This window comes from Armigeres subalbatus, chromosome 3 (assembly GCF_024139115.2).
Source record: "Armigeres subalbatus isolate Guangzhou_Male chromosome 3, GZ_Asu_2, whole genome shotgun sequence".
Classification (NCBI taxonomy): domain Eukaryota; kingdom Metazoa; phylum Arthropoda; class Insecta; order Diptera; family Culicidae; genus Armigeres; species Armigeres subalbatus.
The window spans coordinates 407,234,444-407,257,339 of record NC_085141.1 but is presented as its reverse complement, the minus strand read 5'-3'; the positions used below and the strand labels follow the sequence as shown (position 1 = coordinate 407,257,339).

Sequence of the window (22,896 nt, the reverse complement as noted above, 5' to 3'; positions counted from 1 at the left end):
GAGTCGCCTGTATCATTGTTCCAGACCTCCATGGTCTCAAGTTCCCATTCTATACCTGGTGCTCAATCATTAGTGGATAGTTACTTCACGGTTCCTCTAATTGAGATACCGGGCTCTCGCGGTTTCACGTTATCGTCAAGGCTTAACGAAGTGACTTAAAACAGTGTTTATCGACGAAGTGGATTGTTAACATTTCTACACCAACATTTGAAAAGGGCGTAACAGCCAAAATTTATTCCTTCTGATTCTTCGTCTACATATAAAGCCATATATATGGACATGGACAAAGAATCAGAAGGAATAAATTTTGGCTGTTACATCCCTTTCAAATGTTGGTCTAGATTTGCGGAATTACTGGGTGAATTCCTTCCATGGCAAGGATCTCGACAGTTAGGCTATGAACCAGTGCAACAGAGCAGACGACTGGAATTGCAACAACATCCAGAAGAGCAGCAAAAAGATCTACCCGCACCGTTGTCGTCGTGCCGGTATGATGGGGCCCAACACAACAGTAACTGGCGGCGAGGCAATCCGGAAGATTGGCCGTTGTTGATAAGCGCATTCGCCACCTCTAGTGCGGCATGTGGCTAGCAATACAGCGATGTCTGAAGGGGTATGCTCTCGAATCTCTTACTTCTCTTACCAGCGAGTGTTCCACATGTCCTTACTACCTTGGAGACGCCGTACGGTAGGCAAGAGCTGTTGATTCATGCTTTACAGCAAAAGGTACGAGGGGTACAGGCTTTGAAGCAGGATGGACTTGATACGCTGATTAGGTTTGGTATGGCGGTGCAGAATCTCAGCGATCATTTGTAGGCCGGGAGAGTTGGTAGAGAAGCGTCCGATGTAACATCAGTACGATCCTTGACAACAGCGCAAAGTGAAGGGTAAAATAGCAAGGACAAAACTCCTGTGGAATTCACACAACAGAGGATTCACAACAAATGACAACAAAAAGGAGATGTCAATCAGTAGATGGGATACGTTCCACAAATTCGGCTTGTCTCATCTGTCAGAACCCCGAACACCGTGTGAGAGATTGCCATAGAATGTCGGAGCAAAAATGTTGATGAGTGCTATGAATTGGAGCCATGGAAGAAGACCGTGCAAGATTCGCAAGCAGTGCGACATTGAGGGATGTCAACGATGGGTCTCCGGGTCTTCTATAAAAAGTACGTTTTATAGGGGAACTGTTCCGTTTTCCATCTCACTGTACATATATTCATCTCATCGCGAAACAAAGAAATACGGCACCGATTTCGTCGCTTCTCTTTGCTAACATGCGTGCTCACTGCTGAAAAAAATCACAAAAATAATAAACCAAATACCTTTTCATTGCTCTGTTTTTTGTGAGACCAATATCGGAGCTATGAGATGAAGTCCAGGAGCAGTTACCCTATCTAATGTGTTTTTTTCTAATTTTTTAATAATGTGCGAGCAAGACATCACCAGTGCTAGGTGGATTAATCTGGATTTTTGAATCATCATTTAGTTGAGTGCATAAGCCTCGCCTAACCTAAGTGTTTATTGAAATGCAGTTCTTCAATCGAATCAACAAGATTGATGAAATGCTGCGTAAAATAAACAACCAAACAAACCCAGTAGTTAAGCATCATTAACGTTCACCCATTCTACTTACGTCCCAGTAGTAGCAGATGTGGCACTATCTTCTGTACTCACCACATGCAGCACTCGGAAACATTAGTCAGCGCAAACGGAATGGCACCGGCTTTCCTCATAAGCTCCATGGCCCGTGAATCCTTCTCCCCGCGAATGTTGCGCCGCTTCCATATACCGGCCGTGTGAAGCATATCTAAAAATGTGGTAAATAAGTTAAACATCATTGTATTGAAAAATAATGCTCGATCTCAACTACAGAAAACCTTAACGCACCTTTCACGCGGATGCAGTCTTTGGTTGAGATCGGGACACCGAGGAAGGGCTTCTCGGTGGCCAGTTGTTCCTCGGTGAGTGTTCCCGAGGCGATCAGTTTGTCTGCCATGGCAGCTTCTTTTAGCGCTGTGGAGTAGCATTGATCAACGACGCAGTTTAGCAGCGGGTTGATCTCCTTGCAGCGCTCGATGAAGGCCTCCATCACTTCGACGCTGGTTAGCTGGGAAAGACAGAGAAAAATAAGGCAATAAAAATGTGCTCGTTTGCATAATTTGAAAACGGCTGATAAATTTAATTCATTTCTTCAACAATTTCATTCGCTTTAATCTCTGATAACCAGTGATAGGTTTTTTAGCCTAATCAGATTACGCCTTTTATCTTAGTAAATATCTTGTTAAAGTGGAGAAAGAATTATAATAAATGGTAACATTTGGTAGTACCCACCCCTCCCCACCTTTTAATGTAACAAAGTATAACGCAAGTTGGACCTCCCTCCCCACAAAAGCGTTACGTAATTTGTGAACAGACCCTTATGTGATTTTTGAATATGTACTAGAAGAAAAAGTTTTAATTTATCTGAAGTTTCAGATTTACGAGTTTGGTGACATTTACTCAAGTGTTTTCTTATTAGAGCGCGCGAAATCGTTTGTGTAGTTTGTATACGCGGATGTATTTGGTGAAAATATTCAAACATATGTGATAATACCAGGAAAATATGGATCAATAACGAATTGCTCGGAATAGCGCTGGAAGAGTAGTGATTTTTTCGTGGAGTTGTGGTTTTCTATCCCTCAGTTCATTTATCCGGAACTTTATCAATTTGGTGAGATTGTTTCAATATGTTCTTATATGATTCCAAAATTAAATACGCACTGGATTTAAGAATCCGGAAGTTTGTTTATGGATCCATTATCTAATTGATAATGGTAGCATAAACAGGCGGGGCTTATTGCAAGTGAAAGTGACCTCGGACTGAACGTGAGTTACCAGGCAGTCTGAAATGGGTCACTGGAGCTGCAGTAGAGCTTACACCTTCTAACTCCCGGGCTAAAGCTGACTTTATTAAGGACAGCTTTCTTCCATAATACCACTGCCGGACAGTGGGGGTTAGATTGAAGATACAACACAATACACACAAGACCCTTATGTATTTCGTATGTTCATTTGCCTGAGTGTGTGCAGCCCCCACAGAGAAGTAATGATTCTCGCTTTGTTCTCGTTAGAAGCTTTTTAAAAGAAATTTATCATGAGGTATAGCCTCCGAAATCAGTTATTTATCATGTCAGCTTGTGAAAAAAGTCTCTCGCGGTATGCTACATATGCATATCGTATACGTATACAGAGATGATAAGTGAGAGACTACGTCAGTTCAGCGGACGATGGAAGCCAACCAGCCCCCACTTAGAGGGAAGTTAAGGATGCTATCCAACAGCTAAAGACCAATAAAGCAGCTGGTAGGGATGGTATCGGAGCTGAGCTTATAAAGATGGGCCCGGAAAAGCTAGCCACTTGCCTGCACAAACTGATAGTCAGAATCTGGGAAACTGAACAGCTACCGGAGGAGTGGAATGAAGGGGGTAAAAGCCCCATCTACAAGAAGAACGATAAGCTGGAGAACTTTTGGGCAATCACCATCCTTAATGCCGCCTACAAAGTGATATCCCAGATCATCTTTCGTCGTCTGTCACCATTAGTGAATGAGTTCGTGGGAAGTTATCAAGCCGGCTTCGTTGACGGCCGCTCGACAACGAACCAGATCTTTACTGTACGGCAAATCCTTCAATACCAATACCAGGTCCCAACGCACCATCTGTTCGTTGATTTCAAGGCGGCATACGACAGTATAGACCGCGTAGAGCTATGGAAAATTATGGACGAGAACAGCTTCCCTGGGAAGCTTACCAGACTGATCAAAGCAACGGCGGATGGTGTGCAAAACTGTGTGAAGATTTCGGATCGCGCCGGGGACTCAGACAAGGTGATGGACTTTCGTGCCTGTTGTTCAACATTACGCTAAAAGGTGTCATGCGGAGAGCCGGGTGTAACAGACGGTGTACGGTTTTCAACAGATCCAGTCAATTTATTTGTTTCGTGGATGACATGGACATTGTCGGCCGAACATTTGCAAAGGTGGGAGAACTGTACACCCGCCTGAAACGTGAAGCAATAACAGTTGGACTGGTGGTGAATACTTCGAAGACAAAGTACATGCTTGTGGGCAGAACCGAGTGCGACAAGGCCCGCCTGGGAAGCAGTGCAACAATAGACGGGGATACCTTCAAGGTGGTCGAGGAATTCGTCTACCTTGGATCCTTGCTAACGGTTTGTAACAATGTTAGTCGTGAAATACGAAGGCGCATCATCTGTGGAAGTCGGGCTTACTACGGGCTCCAGAAGAAACTGCGGTCAAAAAGATTCGCCAACGCACCAAATGTGTCATGTACAAGAAGCTATTAAGACCGGTTGTCCGCTACAGACATGAAACATGGACAATGCTCGAGGAGGACTTGCAAGCAGGAGTATTCGAGAGACGGGTGCTTAGGACCATCTTTGGCGGTGTGCAAGAAGACGGCGTGTGGCGGCGAAGAATGAACCATGAGCTCGTCCAGCTCTACGGCGAACCCAGTATCCAGAAGGTAGCTAAAGCCGGAAGGGTACGATGGGCAGGGCATGTTGCAAGAATGCCGGACAGCAACCTTGCAAAGATGGTGTTCGCTTCCGATCCGGCAGGGACGAGACGACGTGGAGCGCAGCGGCGTAGATTCATCGGAGAGCTGTACCCCATCAATTATCAAGTAATATTGCTCTGCATATATTTAACTAGTTTCCTTTACGAAAATAACGATCGTTAGATTTTTTTAAATTAAATCAGTTTGGGCAAAAAGGCAAGCGTTTCAATCCGTTACGCTGAAAATCGCAAAATGCACACAATAATTTCATGTCGAAATTTAGAATTTAGAATGCATGAATCATCTTATTTATGTATGGAGGTTGAGGTTGAGTCATATGCACAGCCAAGATATTTAACAAAAAATATGATTTTTGTACGGCCGAGTTGCCGAATAATATGTAATTAATTATTTTTGTATGGCAATCGAAAGATGAGGCTTTGCTTCGGCTCAATTGACCAGAGCGAATTGATAATTTGACTTTAAAGAGACTAAATTGGGGGTGTCCAACATGTGTCCATTTAAGGGTTGAAAATATGTTGCACTTGGACAGTGTATACGAAGTATATTTTCATTTAAGAAAATTTCAAATTCTACCGGTTTATCAATAACTGAAGCCCATTTCGAATTCCTATTTCATGAATAAAACTTTCATCTTTGAAATGGTGTGATTTCCGCCCGTATCGAATCTGTATTTCAATAGATATAAGCAGATATTGGGAAACACTTCCTCTAGGGGTCCAAAATAGGACATTCACGCACTGAAAATTTCCCGCAGGTTGTTTTTGAAAAATTTGCTTAAATATTCTAAATATATATAATAAATTCTATATATAATAAATTCTATAATAAAGAATACAAGGAGAATTCCCACAGATGTGCTGAAGTTCTAAGAGCAGTTGGATTCTGCAAACATTTGTATGATAATTTCCACGAAAATTCCCGGAGTAATCACTGCAGGAGTTTCTGGAATAAATCTGTACACAAATTATAAATTTCTGCAGGAATATTGGCAGATATTCTCTGAGATTTTGGCTGAAATTGTAGTACGGCACAGGTATTCCTACCGAAAAACTGCGGATAAATTGGCGTTAAAAATGTCAATTGGCGGTTGCATGAGCTCATAGAGAAACTTGTCACAAAAGCTTGTGGAGTTATATTTGATTTTGTATTATTTGTTTCTTGATACGAATTCAAATAATTGTTATGCAGAAATTTTGTCTAAAAATCAAAGTTGTATAGTCTATTTCTTTAATCTCTACGCAAGTTGACCATCTAAAAGAGTTGTTATAAATATTAGCTGCGATTTTCCTTAGTCCTATTTTCTTTTTTGTTCAAACATGTGTAAAGTTGAAGTTTAAAATCATATTTAAAGTCAGTAATAATTACAAAAAAAAAACAAACTTGAAAAAAAGATGTTCAGTAAATTGTGGAACCAAAATTGATATTTCACGTGTAGTTGTTTGGAACTTAGTTCTGGGTCGCGCAGATTTAGCGCGGAATGGGTTTCAAAATGGCGCGGATTTGATTTCAGTCGGCGCGGATTTGGCGCGGAAAATATTTCAGGATCTCCCCGTATAGTCAGGAACACACATTAAAAAAATACATTTTAAAAGTGCATTCCAACTATTTCCAAACGCATTTTTCATCAATCATCGACGTAACATAAAAAGTAAAGCTCCCTAGTATAAGTCAATTAATTTGAATGATGATTTTTAGAGCTTTTCGGAACGATCTCCTTAGGCGGCCATATTGCCCCAATCAGCCCTATATCTGCTCTTTTTTCCACCTTCTGCGTATTCAATCTACTATGATCATTTTCCACTAATCTACCTTCGACTACTACTAATCTACAATCCCTCTTTGATTTTATTATACTAGTGTGGTATATAATCCTTATGCCTAATGGGCTGAGGTCTTACACGTTTTTCGCTACAACTGCCGCTATCCGTTTCCGGTAACGGATCCGACGAGCAAGGTGAGTTAATCTTCTTAAGATGGGTTACAACTCGTCAATACTCTTTGCCAGATTCACGCGAACGAACCGTTGTGTCCCCGCCTACTATTCGTACCTACTACTTCATATTTCTCTGGTGAAAATCAGTGTCCAGTTTGTTGTTTTTCTTCATTCTTGTAGTCAAAACTCGATCTCCTACTTCGATTTCTCCGTCTTCTATTGCCAATGGTGGCACTATTGGTAACTTGCTCCTTATCTTCCTTCCAAACATAACTCTGCAGGGGACTTTCCAGCAGTTTTATGACTTGAAGAACCAACCTCCAATCTTTTTCAAGCTCTTGTGCAATCATTAGTCTCCTAAGAAGCGATATATTCTGCCTTTTCACTTATCCATTCATAGAAAGTCAATATGGTATCGTACTGATGTGCGTTATTCCGCTTTCCTCAAGTTGTGGGCCGTTATCTGCGCTTAGTGTCACTGATTGGCCAATTCCCGTATAGTATCCGAAGCTGTTATTTCCGTCATTTCACACACAATAATAATCAATAACCACCAGCAAGTATTGGGCCCAGAAAGTTAACAGCAACGTCAGTCCATGGCTGTACCGGGAGTTCTCTCTTTATCGTTGGTTCTGGCGGTTCTGGTTATTAAAATTTCTGTCGTGTATTTTTTTTGTTTCTCCTCCAATTATGACATTATCATTTAAGGTTGCGAAGTACCAATAAGCTCCCCCGCAACCATAAAGCATTTTAACAATTTATGGGAGTGTTACCATTCCGAAAGCCTCTTGAATATGAACAATCCGGGATTTGTAATGCACGTTGTGGTGTATCTTCTAGTTCTGCTTGGTGAAACGCTCCTCTGATATCGAGCTTACCCCACATCTTTCCCTTTCCCAGCCTTGCCAAGTACTGGTGAACAACTGGCATTGGGAAATGTTCTCTAACTACAACCTCATTAACACGTAATAAATTAAGACAAATTCTTGGCTCGCCATTCATTCTTAAGGTCACTCCTGACGTTTGTTATGACCTTAAGGTCACTCCTGACGGAATCAAGTTTCAAAGTGCTCGCGTTTTCAGGGCACACCACTCGATACGAAAGCAACACACAACTGTCATTTTATTTTTCACGCATGCGACGCAGCAAAACTAAATCAACAAAAATGACAGTTGTGCGCCGCCTCCGTATCGAGTGGTGTGCCCAACGCGAGCACTTTGAAACTTGATTCCGTGAGGAGTAACCTTAATCCTCGTCGCCAATTGTATCATTTGGGAACTTCAAGACGGTGTCACTTGAGCACAATAAACTACACAAAACTCTTATACTTTACACGAATACACAACTCTTTATTTGCACAACTGTTCCTGGTCCTTGCCCGAGTATATCTGCTTTTCTCTACCTTCTGTGTATTCAGGCTACTATGATTATTTTCTTCTAATCAACCCGCTCACCAAACCTACATGCCTACATACTACTCGAGCCATCCCAATCTCGCTTTTTGTTTTTTTTTTCGATCAAATTGTCAATCCTTTATTTGATTGCAGCGTCGCACTCTAGATCGATTTGAATTCGAGCTTGATGGTTTTCTTTAGAACTCATGAAAACGTAGTATTTTTACATTTTTTGACTTCCTCATGTTTTATCTTTTAATATAGGTATAAACACAGATTATCCAAAGTCGAATCGATTAGTGAGCAAATTTTGCAAATCGGTCCATCCGTTCGTGAGTTATATTGCCTTAAAGGAAATGTAAACTCATTTTTGTATAAGTACAAATAGAGAAAAAAAAACATACTCAATATGTTTGGGTGAAAATTGAGGGATCATGCGTCTCCATTACATTCTGTATATGTATGGCTTTGTGCTGTGAGAAAATTATAGCATTTGGTCAATATTAAGAAAAGATAGGAAGTGGCGGTTACACAATTAGGTGAATCAACTGAATTTGACGACTTCAATGTTTTATGACAGTCACTTACCTATTTTTTATGCAACATCATGGCTTGTCTCATGGCGCCATATAATACGCATATGATTCCAAGCGTTAGAGCTCAAATAAAATGATAAATGTTGTCTTATCATTTGCCAACTAGGCTCATTTGAACATTTGGCATGAACTCATCGATGATATCGCATTGCTCACAAATATTTACATTCCAAAGATTATCACCTCGCGCTGGTCCAGTAATCGTGTAACACTTGTGCTCACTCCATACAGTTCAGTTTCAATAAAATTAAAATCAATACGATCCTGTTGCTTACAACCAATAATATGCATATGGATTGACTTACCTTTCGAGTGCGAATCTTCAACGCCAGCGACGAAGCCGACTCCATCAGTATCAGGTTCCGGATCGGGGGCATCTTCTGCCCATGCTCGCCGTAGATCGTCCTCAGAAACCATCGCACCAGCAGTACCAGGAACTTGTGACTCACGTTCAGAACCGTTTTGCCCAGGCTGTGCGGTTTTCGTGTATCTACGAAGCTACTCGTAGACGGCTGTTGCTTTTGATCCCCGTCCATTCCGGTCCACGCATTCAAACCCCTCAGCAATGATTTCGCTTTGTACCGCAGCCGTTCTCGCAGTCTCATCGAATGTGTGCCGTTGTTGTTGACTTGATGGCTCGTTGGTAGTCGAGAGGCGACTACTAGTGACCGCGTGCACTTAGACCAGCTGACCAGGGGAAGCGGTGAACTAAGTGGCAATTGCGCTCCGCTGCTCAGTCTCTCACGCTCTCGCGGCGCAGAGAACTGGATAAGGCTGGTTATCGTGTCGGTCTCGGTCGGCACTGTGTCGGGAAGAAGAAAGGTATGGAACAATGAGATAGGAGTAAATAATTATTGCACTTTTTATTTCATACACTGTTTGACTGGAAAAGTACTTTGGTCGAACGCGAACCGCGAAAGGAATATATTCTACGGCGGTTTTGCAAGTTGTCGTCCACACAATTAGGTCTGGTTGATTGCATAGAGCTGGTAGATGTTTTGGTCGATGACCTGTTTATTTCAGTTGTCTGTTCGCAAGTACAACATGTTACACCATGAAACGGTTCCGTTGCGGTTAAGTTATATCCGGGCCTTTATACACGATCCAACATTCTTGGAAAATGGATTACTGAGCTGTTCTTTTTTAAATTAAAGTGTAGCCTTTCAAATTTAGTATCTCGTAGACATAGAAAACGTACGAATGTACTTATGGCAAATTGTCTAGGTATATTTTTGTTTTTCTAATACAACAAAGTTTGTAACCGATGGTTTCAAAATTATCGCATTGGCTCCACCAAATGCGGGAATTTGGGCGACCTCCTTTATACGCCACTGGTCTAATGGAATAGGTGCTGCCATCTATGTCTGAGGTCGCGGGAGTTCATTTTCGAAACAAATTTAAGGTAAACCGTATATGGGAATTTCAGTTCATAAAATCAATATGGTTCTCGATATGGACACTAGAGGGACTGTCAAAATCATTATACAATACAAATGAATTACCAATACTTATAAAATATAGACTTCTTGCTAGCATGATTGAACTAATTCTTTCTTTCTGGCTCAAGACTTCAAGAAAGTTAGAAGTGCGCGGCGCGTGTTAAAAAGTCGAGGTAGTGAAAATTGTATAAAAAGCATGTGTGATTGTTGAGTAATACTTGTGTCTAATTCTTTTAGGTATAGTTATGCCTTAAAAGCCAATTGTTAAAAAGCTTAAAATAAAGTGTTAGTAGTGCAGTTAGTAAATTATTAAAGGTAAAGAAATGTTAATAGTGTTAGAGAAACTTAACCTAAAAATAAATGTACTATATACAGGGTGCTGTGTGGCTAATAAAAGCGGTTCGCATTCCAAGGAAATTGTGTGCAATTGAACCTAGTGGAAAAAGGTCAATGGATCAAAATGATTGTAAAAGTCGTCGAAAGAAATCTTATCAGGTCACTAATATCAACCTGAACAGGCCTAACGAGGCCTTTTTCCATTTGTTTAGGCCAGTCGTCTGGATTTCCGGGAGAAACTGGTCCCAAACGCCCAACTTGCATCTATTTGGAATTTTCCAGAACAAATCAAATCCCTGAGCCAGAAATCTGCCCTGCTGGTACTCCTTTGGGGTAAATAGCAGAAGAGGGATCCTCGACATCACCATTGTCCAACCACGTTTTCGGGACTTTTGTTAGACCATTCTGATCCGGAGTTCGACGCCATTGTTGGAGACGCCATCTTGAATCGACAGGCCGAATCGATCGCTGAAATATCTTGGAAGTGAACCGGCCCCCGGCGATAATAGGCCCGGTCCACCCCCACGCAGCGACAGAGAAAATAATTGTTGCGCTTCCCACCAGAGGTTCTCCACCATCGCTCCACCGTCAAGTCGGTTGATTGGCCAATCACTATTGGTTCATTCAGGCGACTTTATGGGTAGCAGATCGATCCAGAGGTTCCCCACCTTCACCGTAAGTGAGCCACCGATCCACAGCATCCAGATAAACCGTAAGTCGCGCTGGTATTATTAATTAAACCTAAATTTTTGTGCAATAGGCAGTTACGTAAATCGTGATCACGAGGTTAGGCAAATCTAGCTAGGTACCCAAAAGTAAGCTAAATAAATAGCATGATGTTTGTACAACAATTGTATTTACCTAAAACCACCTAGCTTTCTATTAGGAAAAGAAATTTGATGATCTTAGAAATCACATTATTTAATTAATTTCGCCCTAAATTCGATGCAAACTTTTTAAAACAAAAGTTTCCCACCCCTCGTTTTCTGAAATCTTTCAGAGGGTAGAAAAGGTAAGATCGAGCTAGCAAGTTGGTTTCAACCCTGGTAAATGAACCTCGAGAGTTCATCTAAAATTATGTTGTGATTATGCTGACCCTTCCCTGTATCGAAATGTAAACAATTCGCATAAAACGACCCTGGGAGTTTCCGATTCACATTTGAATCCAGGAACGTTACAAAGGAGTTATAAATTGGCGCCCACATAAAAGGTTTTGACATTTATTGTTTTGCAAATCGGTTACAGATCTTTCCGTACCCGGTAGAGGGAGGAAAAAACAGCATAAAACTGTTTTAAGGTTTTCTTTGCGTTCGTCGAACGTCAAATTAGAACGCTTGCTATTCAATATAGGTTATCAAATTTAGAGTTGAAAGCCCCTGGCCGCGTTAACAACAAACAGGTTGATTTGTTTTGGTGGCATTATTTTGTAGCCATTGAATGTTATTCGGTGGTAGTCAGTGGAGTGTTCGTAGTGTTTTGAGCTTTTCGACGGTAATTAGTGAGCCCTAGAACCACACAGGCCGTTTTGAAAACCGTCCTGGAGTCCGATTGTATAATCGAGACTGAGAAGGGTGAGTACTGTTGGATAGAAGAGTGAGTCTGAAGGGGGCACAGACGTTGATCTGGCCGTGGTTCGAACACTCATTACCATCGAAAAGTTCCCAGCATACGAAACACTGCCTGATATGGAATCTGAGATAAAATTGAAGTATGAGACCCTCCTCGTCCATCACTTGGAGAGGGAAGAGGTCGAGTTTGAACTGGAGATTCGGGCAGTAGCGTTTGAGAAAAACGAAAGTGTAGGCGCACTAAGAAGACGTCTTAGGGAGACACTGAAAAAGGGTGATCCGAAGGAAATAGATTTTGTAAATTGTGAGGGACGGAATGTGGACGGAGAAATAACTTTGATTGACAGGTCGGTCAAGGAAATCAGTGACTATTTAGAGAAGAAGAAACATTTCGAGGGAATTAAAGACGCATTGAAAACACGTCTGGTGCACTATTTCGCCCGGTGTTTGACAATCCAAACCGCGGCAGATAAAGATCAAGACTTAGAGGATTTGGATAAACTGCTCAGTACTATTCGTCAATTGTACAACACGTACTTTACCATGTTTACTCCAATCGATGAGATCCGAAAGGAGGTAATGCTACAAATATCCAACTCATTATCCCAACTACAGTTAGGTCAGACTGGACAACCTAAAGTTCAAAGTATATCTAGAGAGACACAGACGGATGATACAGACGTAGGAGAGCTAACTAGTGGTAATGAAAATCGACTGAACCTCATAAGTAGACGACAACTGCTATCGAATTTAGAGAACAGGCCAGCATCCTCGTTGGTGGCTCCTTCGAGTTTACAACCATCTGGATCAGGAGTAGGCCGTCGTAGACCACAGGAAGAAGAAAAAGTAATAAGACGATTTGCATTGTCGTCTACACGCGACATTTCGGAGCAAGACTCAGACTCGTCGTCTATTTCTCCACCACGTAGGTCGAAAGCCAGGCCTAAAAGGTCACAGACAAGGCGAAGTAGACCAGTTTCAGAATGGAACTTGCGCTATGACGGTAGGGATGGTGGTAGAGATTTGATGAAGTTCATACGCGAGGTGGAATTTTTATGCCAAGTCGGAAAATGTCTCCGAAAAGGAACTATTCCGCTCAGCTATACATTTATTTAGTGGATTAGCAAAACTATGGTTTATGTCTGGAGTAGAATCCGAAGATTTTACTACATGGCAAGAGCTAGTGGCGGAAATGAAAAAGGAGTTTTTGAGTCCTGATCATGACCACGTAAGCGAGGTCAGGGCGATTGACAGGAAACAACGGTCGAAAGAAAATTCCAGGATTTCTTTTTCGATATCCAGAAAATTTTCAATTCTCTGACGAAACCGATCTCAGAGAAGAAGAAATTTGAGATAGTATTTCGTAATCTCCGAGCCGATTACAAAGGGCATATCGTGGCTGCGCAGATTGATAATCTGGCGGACCTCAAAACCTTCGGACGGAAGCTTGATGCCACTTTTTGGTTTAAATATGAAACCCGGAGTCAGGATGATCAAGCGCCTAAGAATAGGGTTCAGATAAACGAATTAAAGACGGGTCAAAAATCAAAACAAGGCGGTGAGGTAAATAGGCCAGATAAGGGAGTAGCTGTTCACAAAGAGTCGTATAAACCCGCGGCGGAGAAGATTTTCAAACCGACTCCCCGTATAGACGAACCGCAGATGAAAGCCAAAGGGGGCAATGATCCTATCGATGGTTTGAAGGTTCTTGTTGAAAAGTACAGGCCACCTCCTCCTGGTATTTGCTGGAACTGTCGGCTAGAAGGCCATCACCAATCCGAGTGTAGAACCCCAAGCACAAATTTTGCTACAAGTGTGGATTCTACCAAGTCGACACAAAGTCCTGTCCGTGGTGTGCAAAAACGCCTAGGCACCCGTCTGGAGGGGCAGACGGTAGTGATGGACAGTAGCAAGTCCCCAGAGAATCGGAAACCGATTCAAATTTAGTAATACCGGATTTGAGACAAGTAGGGAGTGAGGAATACATACATTCATCGAACATTGAAATCAATGAACATTTTTGAAAATGACGAACGACGATAGACCGTTTGTTCAAGTAGAAATCTTAGGAATTCCACGAATAGGGTTACTCGATAGCGGTGCCAACAGAAGCGTTTTAGGATCCGGGGCGAATGCACTTATAAAAGCATGTAAATTAAACTTACGCCCTGTTCATATAGAGATAAATACTGCCAGTGGTCAAAAGCTGGATGTGTCGGGGTGTGTAGAGTTACCCATTACGTTTGGGGCAGTCACAAAGATGGTATCGGCACTAGTAGTTCCATCCGTCAAACGACAGCTGATCTTAGGGTCAGATTTCTGGCAATCGTTTGGGATTGTGCCCACGATTGTCTCTTCACAGATTCCGATTTGTGTAGAAGAACTTAATGAGGGATCCCTGGAATCGACATTAACAGAAGAACAGATAAAACAGTTAGAAGAGGTCAAATCTTTATTCAAACCCGCCGTTGAAGGTCATTTAGAAACCACCACAATGATTAATCACCGGATCGAGTTAACCGGCGAAGCTAAGAAGCTTCCATCTGTGCGGATTAATCCATTTCCAACCTCCCCTGCTCGACAGGGCAAGATTAATCAAGAATTAGATTCTATGTTGAAATGCGGAATCATTGAAAGGTCGTATAGTGACTGGGCACTTCGATTGGTCCCAGTAGATAAATCAGATGGTTCAGTTCGACTTTGTCTCGACGCCCGCAAACTGAATGAGCGGACTATACGGGACTCCTACCCTCTCCCACATGCTGACAGAATCCTTAGTAGGCTTGGTCCTAGTAAATATATATCAACTATTGATCTTTCGAAAGCGTTTCTGCAGGTACCCTTGCACCCACGTTCTCGGAAGTTCACAGCATTTTCAGTACTGGGCAGAGGGCTGTTCCAGTTCACTCGCATGCCTTTCGGCCTAGTAAACAGTCCGGCAACTTTGTCGCGACTGATGGACCGGGTTCTAGGTGGCAGTGAACTGGAACCAAACGTGTTTGTTTATCTCGATGACATCATCGTGATAAGCAACACGTTTGAGGAGCACCTGGATAGGCTTAAACAGTTGGCAGGCAGACTACGGGAGGCGAACTTATCCATTAATTTACAAAAATCTAAGTTCTGTGTGTCTGAAGTACCGTATTTGGGGTATATTCTTAGCAAGAACGGACTCCGTCCAAACCCGGACAGAGTAGAGTCCATCGTTAATTTTGAACGGCCAAAATCTCTTCGGGCACTACGCAGATTTCTTGGAATGTGCAATTACTATAGGCGCTTTATAGCGACCTTTAGTGAAATTGTACGACCACTAACAGATCTTTTAAAAGATCATCCCAAATCGGTCAAATGGAATAATACGGCCGAATCCTCGTTGTCAGAATTAAAGAGTTACTGATTAGTGCTCCCATTCTGACAAACCCCGACTTTACTAAGCCATTTAGCATCCACTGTGACGCCAGTGACTCGGCAATAGCAGGGTCTTGACGCAAACGTATGAAGGCATTGACAAACCCATAGCCTATTTTTCGCAGAAGCTCAGCACACCCCAATTGCGATATGCGGCCACTGAAAAAGAGGCCTTGGCTGTGTTGTGTTCCTTGAGAAGTTCAGGTGTTATATTGAGGGGTCGCGATTCACCGTAATCACGGACGCGTCAGCTCTAACGTTTATTCTACGCAGTAGTTGGAAAACGTCCTCCGTTTATGTCGGTGGAGTCTTGAACTCCAAAAACACGACATGGAGATTAAACATCGCAAAGGGGTTGATAATATTGTGCCTGATGCTCTGTCCAGGGCGGTGGAAGAGATCTGCGTCCTACCAGAGAAGTCTGATTGGTACCGTCACATGATTCATAAAGTTGAGGAAGATCCCGAATGTTTTAAGGACTTTCGTTTCGAAAACGGAATTCTTAAAAAGTTCGTTGCCAACCCTGGTGACATAGACTACCGCTTTGAGTGGAAAATTTGTGTTCCTTCGGAGTTGAAAGATAAGATTTTATTCGAAGAACATGATGAGGCCATTCACTTAGGCTACGAGAAAACACTGGCGAAGATACGTAAACGATACTACTGGCCCAATATGGCCAAAGAAAGAAAGGCTTACATTCAGAAGTGCACTATCTGCCAAGAAAGCAAGCCCACTAATCATTCCCAACATCCGGTCATGGGACAGCAAAGAGTGACCACTAAACCCTTCCAGATTATTGCTCTGGATTATATCCAATCCCTACCTCGAAGTAAAACAGGAAACTGTCACCTTCTGATAGTAATGGATCTGTTTTCAAAGCTCAGTTTGCTATTCCCAGTCCGTAAGATTTCCACTCAATCCGTGATTAAAATTCTCGAAGAGAGTTGGTTTCGCCGTTACGGTGTTCCTGAGTGTCTGATATCAGATAATGCTTCGACTTTTCTTTCAAAAGAATTTAAAGCTCTTTTAGAAAAATATCGTATTCAACACTGGGCCAACTCAAGACACCACAGCCAAGCCAACCCCGTGGAGAGATTGAATAGAACCGTCAACGCATGTGTCCGAACGTATGTAAGAATGGACCAAACTCTATGGGATAGCAGGATTTCGGAAGTGGAATATGTTCTAAATACCACTCCGCACAGTTCGACAGGGTTTTCCCCATATAAAATTGTATTCGGGCATGAAGTCGTAGGTAGAGGAGACGAACACCGGGTCGACAGGGATGTGATAGATATTTCCGATAAGAACAGATTGGAAGAGAAAGTTAGAATTGATCAATTTATTCGAGATTTAGTTGTTAGAAATTTAGAAAAACAATACCAGAAAAACTCACAACATTACAATTTGCGTCGACGAAAACTTGCACCAGTCTATGCAGTCGGCCAAAAAGTATTCAAGAGAAACTTTAAGCAGTCCTCCGCAATAGGCAAATTTAATGCCAAACTAGCACCATGCTACGTTCCTTGTACGGTCAAAGCTCGGATAGGCACCAGTTCCTACGAGCTGATCGATGAGTCGGGAAAATCTCTTGGCATTTTCTCCGCTGCTGATTTGAAGCCAGGGACCTGAAATGAAAGAAAAAATAAATGATTAATAGTAGAATCTGAAAAATTTTGTCAATGATTCATTGACGTCAACATTATCAGATACTTAGCTGAATAAACATTCTTATTAGATTCTCGCTGGTACTGCAGACCAGATGAGAAAATGGAAACGTAAATAGCCTGGAAAGATGAAATAATTGAAGGAGCAATGTTAGATTGAGTTAGTTTCTTTGACGAACAAATCGTACTTACCCGAATTTCCTTGATCCTCGGAATACTTATCGTGGTTGAATTCCCAAGACAAATGATGCCATCACAACCGATCATTGAACATTATTGATTTCGACCCGTTTTAGAGCGCTCGAACGAGATAAAATTCCGCGAATTGACGAAATTGTCAAAAGAAAACACAGTGACTGACAAACCAAAACAAAGTTCATTCATACGTTCCGATTGACAGGTAGAAGGTTCATCGATTCATTTGCTTTTCCAGGGTCGGAAGAGAGAAATAGAGGAGATGAACAAAAACAACCAGTAGTAAATTTCTGTTTTTACCAAGAGTAAAAGCATACGAAAAATCAACTCTACTAAAGTATTTTCATTAAGAATTAAAACAATATTTTCTTTCACCCGGTCGGAGGGGTATTGTAACCGATGGTTTCAAAATTATCGCATTGGCTCCACCAAATGCGGGAATTTGGGCGACCTCCTTTATACGCCACTGGTCTAATGGAATAGGTGCTGCCATCTATGTCTGAGGTCGCGGGAGTTCATTTTCGAAACAAATTTAAGGTAAACCGTATATGGGAATTTCAGTTCATAAAATCAATATGGTTCTCGATATGGACACTAGAGGGACTGTCAAAATCATTATACAATACAAATGAATTACCAATACTTATAAAATATAGACTTCTTGCTAGCATGATTGAACTAATTCTTTCTTTCTGGCTCAAGACTTCAAGAAAGTTAGAAGTGCGCGGCGCGTGTTAAAAGTCGAGGTAGTGAAAATTGTATAAAAAGCATGTGTGATTTTTGAGTAATTCTTGTTTCTAATTCTTTTAGTTATAGTTATTCCTTAAAAGCTAATTGTTAAAAAAGCTTAAAATAAAGTGTTAGTAGTGCAGTTAGTAAATTATTAAAGGTAAAGAAATGTTAATAGTGTTAGAGAAACTTAACCTAAAATAAATGTACTATATACAGGGTGCTGTGTGGCTAATAAAAGCGGTTCGCATTCCAAGGGAATTGCGTGCAATTGAACCTAGTGGAAAAAGGTAAATGGATCAAAATGACTGTAAAAGTCGTCGAATGAAATCTTATCAGGTCACTAATATCAACCTGAACAGGCCTAACGAGGCCTTTTTCCATTTGTTTAGGCCAGTCGTCTGGATTTCCGGGAGAAACTGGTCCCAAACGCCCAACTTGCATCTATTTGGAATTTTCCAGAACAAATCAAATCCCTGAGCCAGAAATCTGCCCTGCTGGTACTCCTTTGGGGTAAATAGCAGAAGAGGGATCCTCGACATCACCATTGTCCAACCACGTTTTCGGGACTTTTGTTAGACCATTCTGATCCGGAGTTCGACGCCATTGTTGGAGACGCCATCTTGAATCGACAGGCCGAATCGAACGCTGAAATATCTTGGAAGTGAACCGGGCCCCGGCGATAATAGGCCCGGTCCACCCCCACGCAGCGACAGAGAAAATAATTGTTGCGCTTCCCACCAGAGGTTCTCCACCATCGCTCCACCGTCAAGTCGGTTGATTGGCCAATCACTATTGGTTCATTCGGGCGACTTTTATGGGTAGCAGATCGATCCAGAGGTTCCCCACCTTCACCGTAAGTGAGCCACCGATCCACAGCATCCAGATAAACCGTAAGTCGCGCTGGTATTATTAATTAAACCTAAATTTTGTGCAATAGGCAGTTACGTAAATCGTGATCACGAGGTTAGGCAAATCTAGCTAGGTACCCAAAAGTAAGCTAAATAAATAGCATGATGTTTGTACAACAATTGTATTTACCTAAAACCTCCTAGCTTTCTATTAGGAAAAGAAATTTGATGATCTTAGAAATCACATTATTTAATTAATATCGCCCTAAATTCGATGCAAACTTATTAAAACAAGAGTTTCCCACCCCTCGTTTTCTGAAATCTTTCAGAGGGTAGAAAAGGTAAGATCGAGCTAGCAAGTTGGTTTCAACCCTGGTAAATGAACCTCGAGAGTTCATCTAAAATTATGTTGTGATTATGCTGACCCTTCCTGTATCGAAATGTAAACAATTCGCATAAAACGACCCTGGGAGTTTCCGATTCACATTTGAATCCAGGAACGTTACAAAGGAGTTATAAGTTAACAACCTAAAGACTATTATATCACAATGGAAGCCTCGGAGTTGCATTCGACAAAGTCTGGTTGATTACTATTGAATTTGATATTTGAATTTGCACCGTTGTAAAGTAGTTATGAAGAAATTAGTGTAAGGAACCTTACTATAAAATTGCTGCCTCGCAACTTAGTGTTCTTTAGGCACTTTCACAATTGTTAACTGCGAGGTTTTTAAGACATTTTCGCATTTGTATACCATAAGGCCAACACGATGATACATTTTGCCCGAAAATTTCCTAGACCGGACCGGGAATCAAACCTTGGCACCTTCAGCGTGGTCTTGCTTTGTAGCCGTGCTTCTTACCGAACGGTAAGGACTTTTTTACGTGAAAAAAAAACAACAATATAATCCACCTTGCGATGATGGTGTTTTTCTAGTTCGTTTGGCTTCGCCTTAGAATCCTAAAAAGGATCGAAAGGATCGGTTCATCCGACAATCCGAGTTTTTTTTGTGTTAAATTTTCATAAGCGCCAATGTAATATACGACTGAAGTGTTCCCGACAAATTTTTAAAAATAATGGAATAATAATAGCTAGCTGACAAGTAACAAGTGAGAACCGTTTCACTAAACAAACTCTAAAATATTTTTTGTTCGATCATAATTTTCTGATATTTCAAATATTTTATATTTACTCTAAAAGTGTTTTAGTTAGTTGTTACAATATATCTTTGTTGTTGAATACTTATGTGCTGAAAATGAAACTTTTATCAAAAGAAAGGTCTAGGGACCCGACAGATTTTTAGCCATTTGTAATAAAATCGTTTTGCAACAACTCTGACTCACAAAGGCGAGGTAGTAAACAATCTAATCTATATAGGTTTTTGCGTTATCGCAGTAACGAAGCAGCTGCTAGTGAGGTTCAACGGTGAACGGTCATATACAATGTTCCGCCTTACACAGCGACAACATGACGCTATATTCGGCAAATAATGCTGTATCACTTGTCACATTTATTCTTTAATAGTATATGTTTGACCTTGAATAATGTTTTTTTTTCTCTTATTTGTGATATGAAGTTAGATATCTAATCTGTGAACATTTAAAGTTATGTTAAGAAATTTCATGAAAATCAATGAACCTTATGGAGTTGAAAGACTTCACTATTCCATTAACTTCCACTACAATCACTTTGCAGATACAACAGATACGCATTTCGTTTTCTAATTGAAAACTTCTTCAGTGTTTATTTCCCCTAAGACGCTCAATAATTATTAAACAATGAACCTTAGGATTAAGATCTAGGGGTCCGTACACTAATTACGTGAGCACCTATCGGGTTATTATTAGTGTATGTCCCTTGTTGATTAGTAAAGTAAAATATTTTTCGAGCCCGAGCAGTAGAAAATATTGCATAAAACTCTCTACGTAAAACTCAGGGACTATGTCCGGGGCAGCAGGGACTATGTCCAAGGGCTTGACGACCCCGCCCACGCCATCTGCGAGTTGTGGCGCCTGCCTAGGATGTGGTGGGGTTTGACAGTGGGTCCTGTTAAACCTCTATAAGAAGCTGCATGTATCCGCAAGTAGGCTCCGCAAAAGCGACCGTGTGCCGATCAAAGCGCACAAGCCCAAGTCCTGGTGTTAGGTGGGACGCTAAACAGCCCTGACACGACGGCCCTCCGACGAGACAGGAGGTTTGCGCAGGCCCAATAAGCCGCCTTTAAAACAACTATTACGAACGACATAGAAGATAATACGACTCGATACAATCGGCAACGACCTAGGCGACGAATAAAGGATCACGATTGGAAGCTTGGAACATGGAACTGCAAGTCGCTAGGCTTCGCAGGTTGCGATAGGATAATCTACGATGAATTACATCCCCGCAACTTCGATGTCGTAGCGCTGCAGGAAATCTGCTGGACAGGACAGAAAGTGTGGAAAAGCGGGCATCGAGCGGCTACCTTCTACCAAAGCTGTGGCACCACCAACGAGCTGGGAACCGGCTTCATAGTGCTGGGAAAGATGCGCCAACGCGTGATTGGGTGGCAGCCAATCAACGCAAGGATGTGCAAGCTGAGGATAAAAGGCCGTTTCTTCAACTATAGCATCATCAACGTGCACTGCCCACACGAAGGGAGATGCGACGACGAGAAAGAAGCGTTCTATGCGCAGCTGGAGCAGACATACGATGGATGCCCACTGCGGGACGTCAAAATCGTCATCGGTGACATGAACGCTCAGGTAGGAAAGGAGGAAATGTATAGACCGGTCATCGGACCGGATAGTCTGCATACCGTATCGAACGACAACGGCCAACGATGCATAAACTTTGCAGCCTCCCGCGGAATGGTAGTCCGTAAGAATATCCACAAGGAATAAGGAATAAGAATATCCACAAGGCCACATGGAAATCACCTAATCAAGTAACGGAAAACCAAATCGACCACGTTCTAATCGACGGTAAATTCTTCTCCGACATCACGAACGTACGCACTTACCGCAGTGCGAATATTGAATCCGACCACTACCTCGTCGCAGTATGTCTGCGCTCAAAACTCTCGACGGTGATCAACACGCGTCGGAGTCGTCCGCCGCGGCTTAACATTGAGCGGCTACAAGACGGTAGACTAGCCCAAGACTACGCGCAGCAGCTGGAAGTGGCACTCCCAACGGAAGAGCAGCTAGGCGCAGCATCTCTTGAAGATGGCTGGAGAGATATTCGATCCGCCATTGGAAGCACCGCAACCGCTGCACTAGGCACGGTGGCTCCGGATCAGAGAAACGACTGGTATGACGGCGAATGTGAGCAGTTAGTTGAGGAGAAGAATGCAGCATGGGCGAGATTGCTGCAACACCGCACGAGGGCGAACGAGGCACGATACAAACGGGCGCGGAACAGACAAAACTCGATTTTCCGGAGGAAAAAGCGCCAGCAGGAAGATCGAGACCGTGAAGAGACGGAGGGACTGTACCGCGCTAATAACGCACGAAAGTTCTATGAGAAGCTGAACCGTTCACGTAAGGGCCACGTGCCACAGCCCGATATGTGTAAGGACATAAACGGGAACCTTCTTACGAACGAGCGTGAGGTGATCCAAAGGTGGCGGCAGCACTACGAAGAGCACCTGAATGGCGATATGGCAGACAACGGTGGCGGTATGGTAATGAACCTAGGAGCACGCGCACAGGACATGCGACTTCCGGCTCCGAATCTCCAGGAAATCCAGGAGGAGATCGGCCGGCTGAAAAACAACAAAGCCCCTGGAGTTGACCAATTACCAGGAGAGCTGTTTAAACACGGTGGTGAAGCACTGGCTAGAGCGCTGCACTGGGTGATTACCAAGGTTTGGGAGGATGAGGTTCTGCCGCAGAATTGGATGGAAGGTGTCGTGTGTCCCATCTACCAAAAGTGCGATAAGCTGGATTGTTGCAACTACCGCGCAATCACATTGCTAAACGCCGCCTACACGGTACTCTCCCTAATATGATGCCGCCGACTAACACCAATTGCCCAGACCAGGTGTTCGCCGTACGTCAGGTATTGCAGAAATGCCGCGAATACATCGTGCCCACACATCATATATTTATCGACTTCAAAGCCGCATATGGTACAATCGATCGGGACCAGCTATGGCAGCTAATGCACGAAAACGGATTTCCGGATAAACTGATACGGTTGATCAAGGCGACGA

At 42.4% G+C, this 22,896-nt stretch overlaps 1 protein-coding gene and 1 long non-coding RNA gene across 3 annotated transcripts in view; one reads left to right on the top strand and one right to left on the bottom strand.

Annotated features, from left to right (window-relative positions):
• Nucleotides 1–22,896, bottom strand: part of LOC134227072 (fatty-acid amide hydrolase 2-B-like) — a 57,047-nt gene that overhangs the window by 6,771 nt on the left and 27,380 nt on the right. The window contains exons 1-4 of one of the 2 annotated variants that reach the window (XM_062708305.1): nt 9,385–9,548; nt 8,816–9,312; nt 1,894–2,113; nt 1,681–1,813 (exon numbers count right to left, since the gene is read on the bottom strand). In XM_062708305.1, the coding sequence (XP_062564289.1) occupies nt 1,681–1,813; nt 1,894–2,113; nt 8,816–9,115 (653 nt within the window). In that variant the 5' untranslated portion in view covers nt 9,116–9,312; nt 9,385–9,548. Of the gene's footprint in view, nt 1–1,680; nt 1,814–1,893; nt 2,114–8,815; nt 9,313–9,384; nt 9,549–22,896 lie in introns of those variants that run through there. The other variant, XM_062708304.1, reaches the window with a different exon arrangement.
• LOC134224128 (uncharacterized) lies at nt 17,934–18,854 on the top strand. Its single transcript, XR_009982852.1, has 3 exons — nt 17,934–18,012; nt 18,072–18,142; nt 18,215–18,854. It is a non-coding gene; the product is annotated as an uncharacterized LOC134224128 (long non-coding RNA).